This window comes from Elephas maximus, chromosome 3 (assembly GCF_024166365.1).
Source record: "Elephas maximus indicus isolate mEleMax1 chromosome 3, mEleMax1 primary haplotype, whole genome shotgun sequence".
Classification (NCBI taxonomy): Eukaryota; Metazoa; Chordata; class Mammalia; order Proboscidea; family Elephantidae; genus Elephas; species Elephas maximus.
In genome coordinates, this window is record NC_064821.1 from 15,793,745 (window position 1) to 15,809,186 (window position 15,442).

At 40.2% G+C, this 15,442-nt stretch overlaps 1 protein-coding gene across 1 annotated transcript; it reads left to right on the top strand.

The window, feature by feature from the left end:
- The first annotated feature begins 9,891 nt into the window (after positions 1-9,891).
- MBD3L1 (methyl-CpG binding domain protein 3 like 1) lies at positions 9,892-10,473 on the top strand. The gene has a single exon (XM_049875243.1). It carries the CDS (start codon positions 9,892-9,894, stop codon positions 10,471-10,473), a length of 582 nt encoding a protein of 193 aa, XP_049731200.1.
- The last annotated feature ends 4,969 nt before the right edge of the window (positions 10,474-15,442 follow it).

The following is a 15,442-nucleotide window of genomic DNA, read 5'->3' on the forward strand; positions in this document are numbered from 1 at the left end:
TACTTTACCAAGCGTGATGTCCTTCTCAAGGGACTGATCCCTCCTGACAACATGTCCAAAGTATTTAAGATGCAGTCTCGCCATCCTTCCTTCTAAGGGGCATTCTGGTTGTACTTCTTCCAAGACAGATTTGTTTGTTCTTTTGGCAGTCCTAGGTATATTCAATATTCTTTTCAAACATCACAATTCAAAGATGTCAGTTCTTCTTCCATCTTTCTTATTCATTGTCCAGCTTTCACATGCATATAATGTGATTGAAAATACTGTGGCTTGGGTTAGGCGCACCTTATACTTCAAGGTGACGTCCTTGCTTTTCAACACTTTAAAGGGTTCCTTTGCAACTGGTTTTCCAAATGCAATGAATCTTTTGATTTCTTGACTGCTGCTTCCATGGGCATTGATTGTGAATCCAAGTAAAATGAAGTTCTTGACAACTTCACTCCTTTCTCTGTTTATCATGATGTTGCTTATTGGTCCAGTAGTGAGGATTTTTGTTTTCTTTATGTTGAGTTATAATCCATACTGAAGACTGTCGTTTTTGATCTTTGTCAGTAAGTGCTTCAAGTTCTCTTCACAAAAATCCTCACAAATGGACCAATAAGCAACATGATGATAAACAGAGAAAAGATTGAAGTTGTCAAGGATTTCGTTTTACTTGGATCCACAGTCAACACCCATGGAAACAGCAGTCAGGAAATCAAAAGATGCATTGCATTGGGCAAATCTGCTGCAAAAGACCTCTTAAAGTGTTGAAAAGCAAAGATGTCACCGTGAAGACTAAGGTGTGCCTGACCTAAGTAATGATATTTTCTATCATGTCCCATGCATGTGAAAACTGGATGATGAATAAGGAGGATCAAAGAAGAGTTGATGCCTTTGAATTGTGGTGTTGGAAAAGATATTGAATATACCATGGACTGCCAAAAGAATAAAAAAATCTGTCTTGGAAGAAGTAGAACCAGAATGTACCTTAGAGCAAGCATGGTGAAATTACGTCTCACATACTTTGGATGTGTTATCAGGAGGGATCAGTCCCTGGAGAAGGACATCATACTTGGTAAAGTAGAGGGTCAGAAAAGACCCTCAGTGATATAGGTTGACACAATGAGCAACAATGGGATGGTGAGGAAGGGAGACGACGGAAGGGAATGTCCACTCTGGCCTCTGCTCCTGCCCTCCTTACATCCCTTCACTTCAGATAGAAATGTATTCAAGCCCTGTTTATGTTCAAGCCGTATTTATAAGCAGATACTCTTCCTGCCTCCACCAATCCCCCACAGAACACTACTGGGATTGCCAATCCCACTTGGGGCTGGCGCTGTTGGACAGCTATCCTGTGGGAGAAGCCCATACTCTGGGTGTCTCCCTTGGGCTGCACCTTTTCTTTCTTTGCTCAGTGTCTGAAGAAGGGTGGAGTTGTTTTGACAGCAGTTTGGTTTTGGATGATTTTATTTGGCTTCTATTTTTCTTGTTTTGGGCTCAAGCATAACAACAATTGTGAGGGTGGTACAGAACCAGATGGTGTTTCCTTCTGTTGTATGTAGGGTCTATGAGTTGGAACCGACTCGAAGGCACCTAACAACAACAACAACTACCTAACCGAGCATGATGTCCTTCTCCAGGGACTCATCCCTCCCGATAACCTATCCGAAGTGTGTAGCCTCACCATCCTCGCTTCCAAGGAGCACTCTGGCTGTATTTCTTCCAAGACAGATTTGTTTGTTCTTCCGGCAGTCCAGAGTGTATTCAATGTTCTTCACCAACAACATAATTTAAAGGCATCAATTCTTCTTCATTCTTCCTTATTCATGCCTGGCTTTCCCATGCATATGGAGCTATTGAAAATACTATGGCTTGGGTCAGGTGCACCCTAGTCCTTAAAGTGACATCTTTGCTTTTCAATGTTTTAAAGAGGTCTTTTGCAGCAGATTTGCCCAATGCAATGCATCGTTTGATTTTTTGATTGCTGCTTCCATGGGCATTGATTGTGAATCCAAGTAAAATGAAGTCCTTAAGAGCTTCAGTCCTTTCTCTGTTTATCATTATGTTGCTTATTGGTCCAGTAGTGAGGATTTTTGTTTTTTTATGTTGAGGTATAATCCATACTGAAGACTGTAGTCTTTGATCTTCATCAGTAAGTGTTTCAAGTTCTCTTCACTTTCAGCAGGCAAGGTTGTGTCATATTATAGGTTTTTAATGAGTCTTCAACCAATCCTGATGTCATGTTCTTCTTTATACAGTCCAGTTTCTCAGATTATTTCCTCAGCATACAGATATGAATAAGTATGGTGAAAGAATACAACTCTGATGCCAACCTTTCCTGATTTTAAGCCACGCAGTATCCCTTCGTTCTTTTCTGATGACTGCCTCTTGATATATGCACAGGCTCCAATTGAGCATAATTAACTGTTCTGGAGTTCCCATTCTTCGCAATGTTATCCATAACTTGTTAGGATTCACACAGTTGAATACCTTTGCATAGTCAATAAAACGCAGGTAAAGACCATTCTGGTGTTCTCGGCTTTCAGAGATCCATCTGACATCCACCCTTCCACACCTTCTTCTGAATCTGGCTTGAATTTTTGGCAGTTTCCTATCAATATACTGCTGCAACTGTTTTGAATGAACTTCAACAAAATTTTACCTATGTGTGATATTAATGATATTGTTCAATAATTTCCACATTCTGTTGTATCACCTTTTTTTTGGAATGGGCAGAAATACGGTTCTCTTCCATTTTGTTAGCCAGGTAGCTGTCTTCCAAATTTCTTGTCATAGATGAGTGGGCACCTCCAGCACTGCATCCATTTGTTGAAACATCTCGAATGGAATTCTGTCAATGTTCTAGTTTTTCACCAATGCCTCCGGTGTTGCTTGGACTTCTTCCTTCAATAACATCAATACTTGGTCATATGCTACCTCCTGAAGTGATTGAACATTGACCAATTTTTTTTGGTGCAGTGACTCTGTGTAATCCTTCCCTCTTTTTTTTGGTGCTTTCTGTGTCATTCAATATTTTGCCTGTAGAATCCTTCAGAATTGCAACTCAAGGCTTGAAATTTTTCTTCAGTTCTTTTAGCTTGAGTAATGGCAAGTGTGTTCTTCCCTTTTGCTTTTCTAACTCCGGGTCTTTGCACAGTTCATCATAATACTTTACTTTGTCTTCTAGAACCACCCTTTGAAATCTTCTGTTTAGCTCTGTTACTGCGTCATTTCGTCCTTTTGTTTTAGTAGCTCTGTGTTCAATAGCAAGTTTCAGAGTCTCTCCTGACATCCATTTTGGTATTTTCTTTCTTTCCTGTCTTTTTAATGACCTGTTGTTGTCTTCATATATGGTGTCCTTGATGCCATTTCATAATTTGTCTGGTCTTCAGTTGTCAGTGTTCAATGTGTCAAATCTGTTCTTGAGATGGTCTCCAAATTCAGGTAGAGTATACTCAAGGCCATATTTTGGTTCTTGTGGACTTATTTTAATTTTCTTCAGCTTCAACTTAAATTTGCTTATGAGCAATTGGTGGTCTGTTTGTTCTGCATCCAGCCACTGGCCTTGTTCTTACTGATAATATTGAGCTTTTCCATCTGTCTTTCTATAGATGCAGTTGATTCCATTCCTGTGTTTTCCATCTGGTGAGGTCCACATATATAGTCACTGTTTCTGTTGTTGAAAAAGATATTTGCAGTGAATATTTTGTTGGTTTTGTAAAATTCTATCATGCAATCTCCATTTCTATCATCAAGACCATGTTTTCCAACTACAGGTCCTTCTTTTTTCCAACTTGTGGATTCCAATCACCAGTAATTATCAGTGCATCTTGATTGCATGTTTAATAAATTTCATACTGCAAATGTTGGTAAAAACCTTCAATTTCTTCATATTTGGCTTTAGTGGTTGGTTTGTAAATTTGAATAATAGTTGTACTCACTAACCTTGCTTGTAGCGTATGCATATTGTTACATCACTGACAGCTTTGTACTTCAGCATAGATCTTGAATGTTCTTTTTGATGATGAATGCAACACCATTTCTCTTCAATTTGTCATTCCTGGCATAGTAGAATGTATGATTTTGTCAGGTTCAGTATGGCCAGTACCAGTCCATTTGGGCTCTCGGATGCCTAGGATATTGATCTTCATGCACTCCATTTCATTTTTGATGATTTCTAATCTTCCTAGATTTATACATTTACATTCGACGTTCTGATTATTAACGGATTTTTGCAGCCGTTTCTTCTCATTTTGAGTCATGCCACATCAGCAAATGGAAGTCCTGAAAACTTTACTCCTTCCATGTCATTAAGGTCAAGTTTACTTTGAGGGAGTAGCTCTTCCCCAATCACAATTTGAGCGTGTTCCAACCTGAGGGTCTCATTTTCCAGCACTAAATCAGACAGTGTTCTGCTGCTATTCGTAAGGTTTTCACTGGCCAATTTTTTCAGAAGTAGGCTGACAGGTCCTTCTTCCTAGTCTGTCTTAGTCTGAAAGCTCTGCTGAACCTGGCCACCATGGGTGATCCTGCTGGCATTCGAAATACCAGTGGCATAGCTTCCAGCATCATAACAACTTGCAAGCCGTCATGGTATGACAAGCTGACAGACAGGTGGTAGATTAATCTTTTTATGATTTATAATTAGGAATTTATATATTAAATGTAAAAATTTTTATTAGTCAAATAGATTTTTTTTTTTGCCTTTCAGTTTTCTGCAGGACACCTTTTCTTATTCAGAGTTTTTCCATTTTTGGTCTAATTATCCATCTTTTTCTCTCTTATTAAACTGCATATTCAGAAAGAGCTTCTCCTTTCTTACATTATATCTGTATTTAAATTTATATTGTCTGTACATTTTTCCATGTTTTCTTCTGATAGCTAGCATGGTCACTTGTTCCACATATAATATTGGAAATATATTGGCGATTATGGAGTGAGGATTTAACATTATTTTTTCTAAATAATTCATCAATCACTAGACACTTATTCACAACTTAAAAAAAAAAAAAAAGCTCTCTAATTATAGAGCCCTGGTGGTGTAATGGTTAAGAGTTCAGCTGCTAACCAAAAGGTTGGCAGTTGAAAATCACAGGCTGCTACTTGGAAACCCTATGGGGCAGTACTACTCTGTCCTATAGGGTTTCTATAAGTTAGAACCAACTCAATGGCACGTAACAACGAGAACAATAACATAATTTCAGGTGAACTAGTGCTAGGAGCAGAACCCTCATTTGGACGCTGTAGGGAGTTGGCTGAGTGTGGTTAGACACATGTAGTTGGATAAGGATGAGAATTTGCAAGAAAGAGCATGTGCCATGTGAGTACAGGAACATTTTGTCTGAATTGCTGGTAGTTCTCCTATTCCTGGAGCATCTGTAACATCACAGATTGCCCGATGTCCAGAGTAATTAATGAAGATCATGGGACACATCCACGAAGGAGCCATTGCCCATAATTTTTGAATGGTGTGTTTCTGTTTCTTCGTTGTAGAGTGTTCACAGACTAAGCATTTGGACAATCAGAGATGTGGAGGGGGTGCCACTTAGGGTCATTCACCTCTGGAAGAGACATTTTGGGGCCCTGCTAGGAGGTCTGTGATGGCCCCTGTAGGAAGATTGGGGCCCTGAATGGTGAGGAAGGCAGAGGTTGAAGTGCAGAGCTGGATAAAGACCCCAGAGCACGGAGGTCCAAGCTGAAGTTGGCCAGCCATGAATGCCTCTCTGCACTAGGTGTGGGGGCAGGGGATAAGGTTGAGGGGAAATAGTAGTGTGGGATGAAGAAGGAGTTTCATAGGACAGAGGGGCTGATCCCTTCTGGGAGATCTCATTGGGGCCTGGCAGCATTCGGGAGTCATCTCTTCCTCTTGTGCATACGGGAGACTCACTTTCCAAGCTCCCTTGTCTGAATCAGATTCATCTTTAATTTGATCTCCCAGGTGGTATCGTCAGTGGTGGAAAGGAGCCACTTTGCCTGGACAGGAAACTGAAGACCTTCTGATGTCCTCAGGGCATGCTCAGAGCCACCTGGTTTTGACTCTTTGTCTCTGGTTTTGGCTCTTCCCAGACAAACAAACAAAAAAACCCATTGCCATCAAGTCAATTTCAACTCATAGCAACCCTATAGGACAGAGTAGAACTGCCCCATAGAGTTTCCAAGGAGCGTCTGTTGAATTAGAACTGCTGACCTTTTGGTTAGCAGCCGTAGCTCTTAACCACTATACCACCAGGGTTTCCATTCCCAGACCAGCAAATTATCTCAATACCTGTTTTCTCTCTTAAGATCATCCAGTTAAAACTATATAGGACTGCAACTTCATGGCATTTGAGAAATAGTAATGGAAATCTGAGATGATGTTTGATTGGTTTTGTAGCATGTGTATGTGTGTGTGTTTTGGTGTGTTTATGAATGTTTGTGTGTGTTTGTGTACGTTTGTGTGAATGGTTGCTGTGTCTTGATGTGGGAGTAGGGAGGAAGACATCTTTCCTTGGGAATTTTTTCCCCTGACCACTTTCTATGGGCTTAGTTTTCATTCATTGTTAAAAATAATCAAAACTTAACAAAATTTGAACATAAGACTTATTCTGAGCAGTTATTTTATATGCATATCCACCCACTACCCATAGCTGTTGAGTAGACCCTTGAGTTGTCCTTTAGTGACTCTAAAGGACAGGGGTTTCCAATGCTGCAATCTTTGTGGAAGCAGACTGCCACACCTTTCTCCTGCAGAGCCACTGGGGGGTTTGAACCACCAACCTTTGGGTTAGCAGTCAAGCACTTAACTGTTGCACCACCTGGGCACCACTACAGGGATATGGGAGACTGTTTTGATTCCAGACAAAGAAAATGGCTTGAAGAAGCTAGGTACAATGAAGATTATAAAGAGAAGAGGAGGGAGAAATATAGAACAATTACTGGTTAATCTTAACATGATTGATAGAATCCTGTCCTTTTTTACCGAGATCAGTTGATATCAGGTCACAAGATGGTCTCTGCCCCTCCATTCAGCCATATCTTTTGAAATTCAAATTTAGTAAGCCTCACTTCCAAAAAGAAAGGAAAGATTTGCAACTCTGGGTGAAGGAAAAGCTGCTGGCAGGATTAATTTTGGTCAGGAATTTCTTTATAGTGAATATTTGGTTTTGTGGGTAAGAAAACCTTAGAATCAAAGTAAAATGTCTGCTATTAATTTTTCTCTTCGACAAGTGTCTTGGACCAGGGCTGCCTAATAGTGGTATTTTGCACTGTACATTATATAAGTTTAAATTTTCTAGTAATCACACTAAAGGAAAGTGTAAAAAAAGGTGAAACTAATTTTAATAGTATATTTTATTTAACACATTGTGTCCAAAATTATTACCATTTGTACATGCAATCAACATAAAAATTAGTAATGAGATACTTTATATTTGTCTGTGTGTGTGTGTGTGTGTGCTGACTTCCAGAAATTCAGTTTGTCCTTTCCACTTACAGCATATCTCAATTTTTTAGCTGACTTATCAGATGTACCTGCTCTGTAAATAGATTTTATAAGATTTACAGTGGTGAAAGAAGATTCACACATCAAAGTTGTTCCAAATATACATGCTTCAAAGTTTTGCACCTAAAGCTTATGCCAGATAAATAATGAAAAGCTCCCATTGGATCTAGTAACAATGGGGTCATTGTGACCTATCAAGGCAAGCATTCATAGAATGGTGAAGGCAGAAGAAAGTTTGGAGTGGTCTGAGGAGTTGGTTGGAGGTGAGTGGACAGAGACATGTGATATAGATGACCTTTTCTCAGTGGTGCACAGCTAAAAGGAAGGAGTAGGAACAGCAGTGGTTTAGGATTTTTTTTTTTTTCAAGAAGGCTAGGTGAGGGAATTTTGTATAGTTGGGAGAGATTTGAATGTATATAAATGTTGAAGGAAGGATTAAGTAGAAAAAGAGAGATCGAAGATACAGGTGCTACCTGGGAATATTGGGGGCATAAGGTTACTAAGAAGGAAAAAGGGCTGAGGCCCAGACTACCTTTGGAGGATAAAAGAAATCTGTTTGAATATAATTAGAGGAAATTTGGGAACAATGGAAGCCTATCAGAGATATTTGCAGATTTGGCAACTAGATAGTAAAATTTAAACCTAGTAGTTTACAATTTCTCAGTGAAATATCAGGTAAGTTAAGGGAAATTATGTGTGTATGAGAAGAATGGAGAAATTTTGCAACAGGCTTTGGGAGAAAATCAAGAAGTTGTGGAAATAGACCAAAAAACAAAACAAGCAACAAAATAAAACAAACAAATAAAAAATACCCACGTAATAACAAACAAAGTCTGTGTATTCAGAGCTTGCTATATATAGCAAGAGAGTCAGACAGCATCCCTTTAGTCTGGCGGAGTCTCAAAGGCAGACAGGAAAGTAGGAAAGCTATGAAGTGGAAACAAGGGAAGGCTTCAGGTATGCCCTGTCTGAAAGTTGTTGGCATGGGGAAACTGGAAGTAGGCTAACTACAAGCAGTGCATTTTATATTGATTGTTTAGGAGGGTATATTTGGCTTTCTCTGATTGGTTCCAAGTTGGAAGCAGGGACCAAATTTAAGGAAGCTGTAAGTTACTCATCCAGCTCTGGCCATTTTGGCCCCATTGTTACAGAGATTGTTGTTTGGCTTCCTGGACTGATAGCTGCAGATAGTGGCTTGACATCCTAGGCTGGTTGAGCAGACAGTAGGTCAGAGTTCTGTTTTTATATGGTCTGGCCATTGTCCATTTGTTCATTTAGTCTCTCAAATAAATACGCCAACAAATAAAGTGAAAGTAAAATTTCCGAGCGTCATAAATGGTTCCCAGTTGATGCGGATGATTTTGTACTTAAGTTGTTGTTGTTAAGTGCCATCGAATTGGTTCCAACTCATGGTGACACTATGTACAACAGAAGGGAACACTGCCCAGTCCTGCTCCATCCTCACAATTGTTATTCTTGAACCCATTGTTGCAGGGACTATGTCAATCCATCTCGTTGAGGTTCTTCCTCTTTTTTGATGACCCTCCCCTTTTGTTTATGGTGGTACCAAAATATTATGTTGTGTGCTTTTTCTTCAGTGGTTATCGTAAGACCAACAGTAAACATAGCGTGGCAGATAACTGGAATCTTCCAGGTTTGAAGTTTTATATGGCAGATATGATGAAAGATAAGGAATTTGGGGCTATTCCAAGGAATTGATTGAGTTTATGGACCATGGTATCCAGTATGGATAGAAATTGGGAGAAGAAGGAAGAAATTAAGCTAAGGATATCACGGGCTGCTTTAACTTTGATCTTGAGGAACAGGTATCTATGGTGTGGGTTAAAAAAGCTGTAACTCAGAAATTTGTCTTGAGTTAAGTTTTCTGAATTATTCTTGAGCATGAGCACTTGGGTTGAATGAAAGCATCTGGGGTATGGGTGTGAATGACTAAGGATAGGGCAACTGATAATTTCACCATTTAATATTTAGGCTCTAAAGGAGCTATGAAAACAAAGTGGTGAATGGGTTAACCAAATGACTAGTAAAATAGCACAGAAGAATGGCATGATTTAGGACTTAGATAAAGACAGGGGACCTTGCGTCACAAGTAGAAATATCAGGACTTGTGCAGGTGAGAGTGACAAGGACAAAAAGGAAAAAAAAAATCATACTCAAGCAAGAAGGGAGTTTTACAAAATGGTGTAGGAGAAACGATCTGGATAAGGCCCAGAATATTGATTTTGAGCTTTTTGTTCTTGACTCATTCCCTTGATTGCTTGATGATGCCCCAGCATGTAGGTCATACTTATCCCTAGGAGAGAAGGGTAGAAGTCCAAATGAGCCAAGATAATTGCCCACAGGAGGTAGGCTTCAATTACATTTTGATCCAATTTCATGATTTATAGGATAAAAGGAAAAGAAGTATGATGGTCAAGACTTCACAAAGGAAGCAACGTGATTACGTAACCCAAGCCAAGCCAAAACCTGGTTTAAGCATCGCAATTCCTTTGAGGATGTCCAGTTACATATTCAAGAGACCGGTTACTAGAATTACTTCCCATCCTGGCAGTGAGGTCAGGTGCCATCAATGGGAGGAGAACTTAGACAAGCCCCAGCAGGTCTGTTGGCAGAAGAGACTGCAGGGACTCCAGGCCTACAGCAGTGCAGGGGAACTTTTAAGTACTCTGGATCTTGCCAAAGCCTTGCAAAAAATTGTATCTAGTTACACAGGTGAATCCCTGCCACAGGCTCTTGCTGGTGATCTGCACTCCATCTCCATGCCCACCCCTGGCCCATCTTCAGACTTGGCGAAGATGACCCCAGGAGCAGGTCTTGATATCTCACAGCTCCTCTGCAAACCATTTCTGGTAACCGATGAAGATATTAGGAAACAGGAGAGGAAAGTGAAGACAGCAAGGGAGAGGTTGGCAATAGCACGGATTGCAGACAGGCTCGCTAGTGAGGCAGAGAAAGTGAGAGGCCAAGAAGAATGTCCTGAAAAACATTAAGAAAAGAAAGAGAAGTTAGCACAGACGAAATGGAGCTCTGTACTTTGTTAGTATGATTGGAGCATCCATAATGTTTTCTTGCTTTGAGTTCTTGAAACCTTAAAATATACCATTACTCTGTGTCTCAGTTTCTTAGTGCTGCTGTAACAAAAATACCACTAATCGGTGGCTTTAAAGAACAGAAATTTATTTTCTCACAGTTCTGGAGGTTAAAAATCCAAATAGAGGTCTTGGCCATGTGAACAAGCAAAATGACTTGGACACTTGTCTGAAATTTTAAAAGCCAAGAGGTTTATTAAGGCCGAACACATTGCGATTAGGGAACTATCTGGTACAAAATGAAATGAAGTAGTCTGGAGAAAAACCATCACACAAGCATTTTTTAAGGGTCAAAAGAGGAACTAAGCCATGTTAAACACAGGAAAATTAAGGAATATTGTAATAATCACACTCTGCATACATGTTAAACAGTTACAGTAGAAGTTACATGTTGGTAGGAATTACAGGAGAAACTATGAATATACTAAAACATGTTAAGTAGCTTTAGCAAAGAAACCACAATGAGTTAACAAATGTATCTGATGGTTAATACTTTAGCAGAATATTCCAAGTTTTAGTAAGAACAAACTGTAAAACATATTTTAAAGTGGAACTAAGTTCCAGACAATGGTCAAGAGGCCAAGACAGATTCTGGCCTGTACTTTAGGTAAGCCTTTGTCATGTCAAGCGAGCATTAAAGGAGTAACTTAACAAGTGGTAAAGTGGATTTTTGGATTCTATATCAAATCTCAAGATGGGGTCAGGGCTCTAGCTGTAAACCATAGCTTTCCACAAACTTAAGTGCCTCAGACTTTAAGCTCTTAGTCAGCTGTATGGATTCCTTCCTTGTTGGTAGCCTGGGTGTTTCTTGGTTACTTCTGTCTTCCCAGGTTTGTGCTCGCTTCTGTGTCTAATCTATTCATTTTACATCTCAGAGGTGATTAGATTTAGGACACACCCTATGCTGATATGGAAAGAGAAGATAACACAGACAAAATGGATCTCAGCACTTTATTAGTATCATTAAAATCATTAGAGTGTCCATAATGTTCGAACTGTTGAAACTAAAATATATCATTCCTCTGTATCTTAGTTTCTTAGTGCTGCTGTAACAAAAATACCATCAATGCGTGACTTTAAAGAACAGAAATTTGTTTTCTCAGAATTCTGGAGGCTAAAAGTCCAAATAAAGGTCTCAGCCATATCGATTTCTTCCTTGTCGGTAGCCTGGGTGTTCCTTGGTTATATCTACTTTCCCAGGTTTGTGCTCGCTTCTGTGTCTAATCTGCTTTTTTAATATCTCGGAGATGATTAGGTTTAGGACACCCAAACCCTGGTGGCATAGTTGTTAAGAGCTATGGCTGCTAACCAGAAGGCCAGCAGTTCCAATCCACCTGGTGCTCCTTGGAAACCCTATGGAGCAGTTCTACTCTGTCCTACAGGGTCCCTAGGAATCAACTCCACAGCAATGGGTTTTTTTTTTTTGGTTTTATACTGGTATGGCTTCATTAAGATAACAAGGAAAACCGTATTGCCAAATGAGATTACATCCACAAGTATGTTGTTGTGTGCCCAGTCAATTCAAACTCATAGCAACCCCACAGGACAGAGTAGAACTGCCTCCATAGGGCTTCCTAGGCTGTAATCTTTACTGCCAAAAGAACAAACAAATGTGTCTTGGAAGAAGAGTGGCCAGAATGCTCCTCAGAGGCAAGGATGGCGAGACTGCGTCTTACATACTTTGGACATGTTGTCAGGAGGGATCAGTCCCTGGAGAAGGACATCATGCTTGGCAGAGTACAGGATCAGCGGAAAAGAGGAAGACCCTCAATGAGGTGGATTGACACAGTGGCTGCAACAATGAGCTCCAGCATAACAACGATTGTAATGATGGCGCAGGACCAGGCAGTGTTTCTTTCTGTTGTGCAGAGGGTCGCTATGAGTCGGAACCGACTCGACGGCACCTGACAACAACAACAGCAACAATCTTTACTGGAGCGGGTAGCCAGGCCTTTTCTCCTGCAGGGCTACCTGGTGGGTTCAAACCTCCAACCTTGATGTTAGTAGCCCAGCATTTAATCATGACACTACCAGGGCTCCTTTCCACAGGTATTTGTTATTGTTGTTAGGTGCTGTCGAGTCAATTCCAACTCATAGCGACCCAATAGGACAGAGTAGAACTGCCTTATAGGGTTTCCAAGGAGCAACTGATGGATTTGAACTGCTGACCTTTTGTTTAGCTCTTAACCACTATGCCACAAGGGCACTAATATAGGGGTTAGGATTCTGACACTTATTTTTTGTGGTGGAGGGACACAATCTAATCCATAATGCTCTGCTTTATTAAACCCCTTTTCGTGACATAAGAAAATATAAAGTTTTTTTTTTTTTTTTTTTGAGATGAGAGATTGGGCTTCAGTTGAGGACAGAAACCTTTTGTTTTCATGTTATATAGCCATTTTCATTTACTATTTATATTTGTTTGTATTTTGAAGTCAATAGGGAGTTGTCAAAGTCATGGGATTATTATTCAGTGTTTTGTCTTTACAGTCGAGATTGAAATCTACCTAGTCAGAAAGGGGAAACCCTGGCTAAGTAGTGGCTAAGTGCTATGGCTACTAACCAAAGGGTTGGCGGTACAAATCTGCCAGGTGCTCCTTGGAAACACTATGGGGCAGTTCTACTCCGTCCTATAGGATCACTATGAGTCAGAATTGACTCGTCGGCAGTGGGTTTGTTTTTAGTCAGAAAGGTTGGGGCAGTGGTGGTTCAGTGGTAACATCCTCGCCTTTCATGTGGGATACCTGAGTTCAGTTCCCCTGTCACTGGGGGCGTGTGTTGCTATGTTGCTCACAGGTTTCAGCAGAGCTTCCACACTAAGGACTAGGAGGAAAAGCCTGCTGTTCTACTTCCAAAAATCAGCCAGTGCAAACTATGGATCACAATGGTCCAGTCCCATTGTGCACTGGGTTGCCATGAGGTGAGACCAACTTAATGGCAGCTAAAGATAAGAAATCAGAATGGATTATCCTTTTTGTGTATTATTCCAGTAGCTTCCAAAATATTTCATTAAAGGGCTTTTATACCTATGTTCTTAAATAGTATCTATTTCTTTATTTTTTCTGTTATTTGTTACATGTTAATTCAGAGATTGAAAAGTTTCATTTAATGAAATATCAGACTTTCCCTTATTCATTAGACCTATATGGGCTTGAAACATGATTAATAAAAATTGACATGCTATTTGCAGGATCATGATATCAAGGGAGAACCTTGTCAATATTGTTATCTAACAAGTCTTACTTGTTCGGCTTACGAGTTTAAATCTATTTGTCTATTTGCCTCATCAAGCTTGTTGTATTATTCAAATCCTCTTTATCCTCACTTATTTTTCTTGATGGATTTAACAATTTATGAGAGTAATGTGTTAAAAAGTGGTAGAATGCCTATGTTTCTAACTCCCTAAAAATGAATCCTTTTAAAATTCCACCTTCCTTTCTTTATCCTACCGTGTGGTGATCATCTGGAGTTTTAGAGTATGTTTTAATGTCGTATTTAAAAAATAATACTAATTGAGATACACTCCCCCCCCACCCTTTTCATTACTTCTGTTTTTTCATTTCAGTACATGTTATGGGTTCACACTTCTTGCTATGTACATTCTTTAGTATTTTCACTGAAGGCCCGTGGAAGTTAAACTCGGAGCCTGTCTGTATGTTTGAAAATGTCGTTATCTCTGACAGATAGTTTGGCTAGGTATATAATTTATGTTCAAAGTCATTTTTTCTTCTTTTTAACTTATTGATATTTCTGAGTCTGCAGATCTTTATCTATAAAGTGGAAATACAACCCTCAAGGGTGGTGAAGATAACTGAGATAACACATGCAGAACTTATCAACCATTGTGCTTAGTAGATCTGAAGCAGTCAGTAAGTGACAGCTATTATTATCATTATTACAATCTTCAGAGAGTACATTCTGGCAGAATGACCCTGCTTAAGACTGAGAATGTGAAGCTCACACCAAATAAGCTTGAACGAAGGCAAGTTAAACTCTTAGCCCTCAGGTATCTTCAGCTGTGGTAGTCTGCAAAACTTGTGGAGATAATGCAGTCTTTCAGCAAACCCAAGGTGGGCTAGCCCAGCTTGGAGGCTTTGAGCTGCTCGTTTGGGAGCCTCTACTATAACTGTGGTTTTATTCAGTGCAGATAAAGATGAAAGGAAGACTGTCTTTCTTTCCCCTCAGATTCCCCCCACCCCCCGCCTTGAGTTTTATTCATCTTTGCATCCAAAGTAGACACTGGTTTTGTAAAGACTTGGTATATCTTTGGGACTCAGGCTTCCCGGATATGTAGCCATTTCAGCTCCTAAATCCCAACGTTAAAAGCAGAGTAATTTCTGACCCACTCATTCCTTCTTAGCCTATTTCCCATCATGGAGGGCATATGAAGGGGTGAGCAGCCACTGAGGTAGACTGATCTGAGAGCCCTGATGAATCTGGGCTTCAGAAAATGAAGTAGCAAATGCAGAATTTGAGCTTGCCAGGGCCTCTGCAGGAGGTGGGGAGAGGGAGAAACACAGATGGGTGGTGGCTGAGTGATGGTTGGCACAGGGGTCCAGGGGAGGCGTATAGTGGGTGACTAAAAAGTGAAAAACCTCACAGAGCAGTGGGACATTGACTTTATATAATGGGTAATTTCGGTACCAGTTTCAGTAGATCTGGTGTCCCTGAGGGATGAAATAGTGTGAGGCCACAAAACAGTGCCTTCAGGACTAAAGAAAGGGGGAGCCTTCTCTATTAGTCTGCTGTGAACCAGTGAGAGCCGAGTCACAAAAGACCAAAAGGCTGTGTCCGACCAATACAGTTTATTTCTGCTCCAGCCAAGCTTCTTTGGACCCTGGCTGGGGGAAGGGGTCTCAAGCAGATCCAG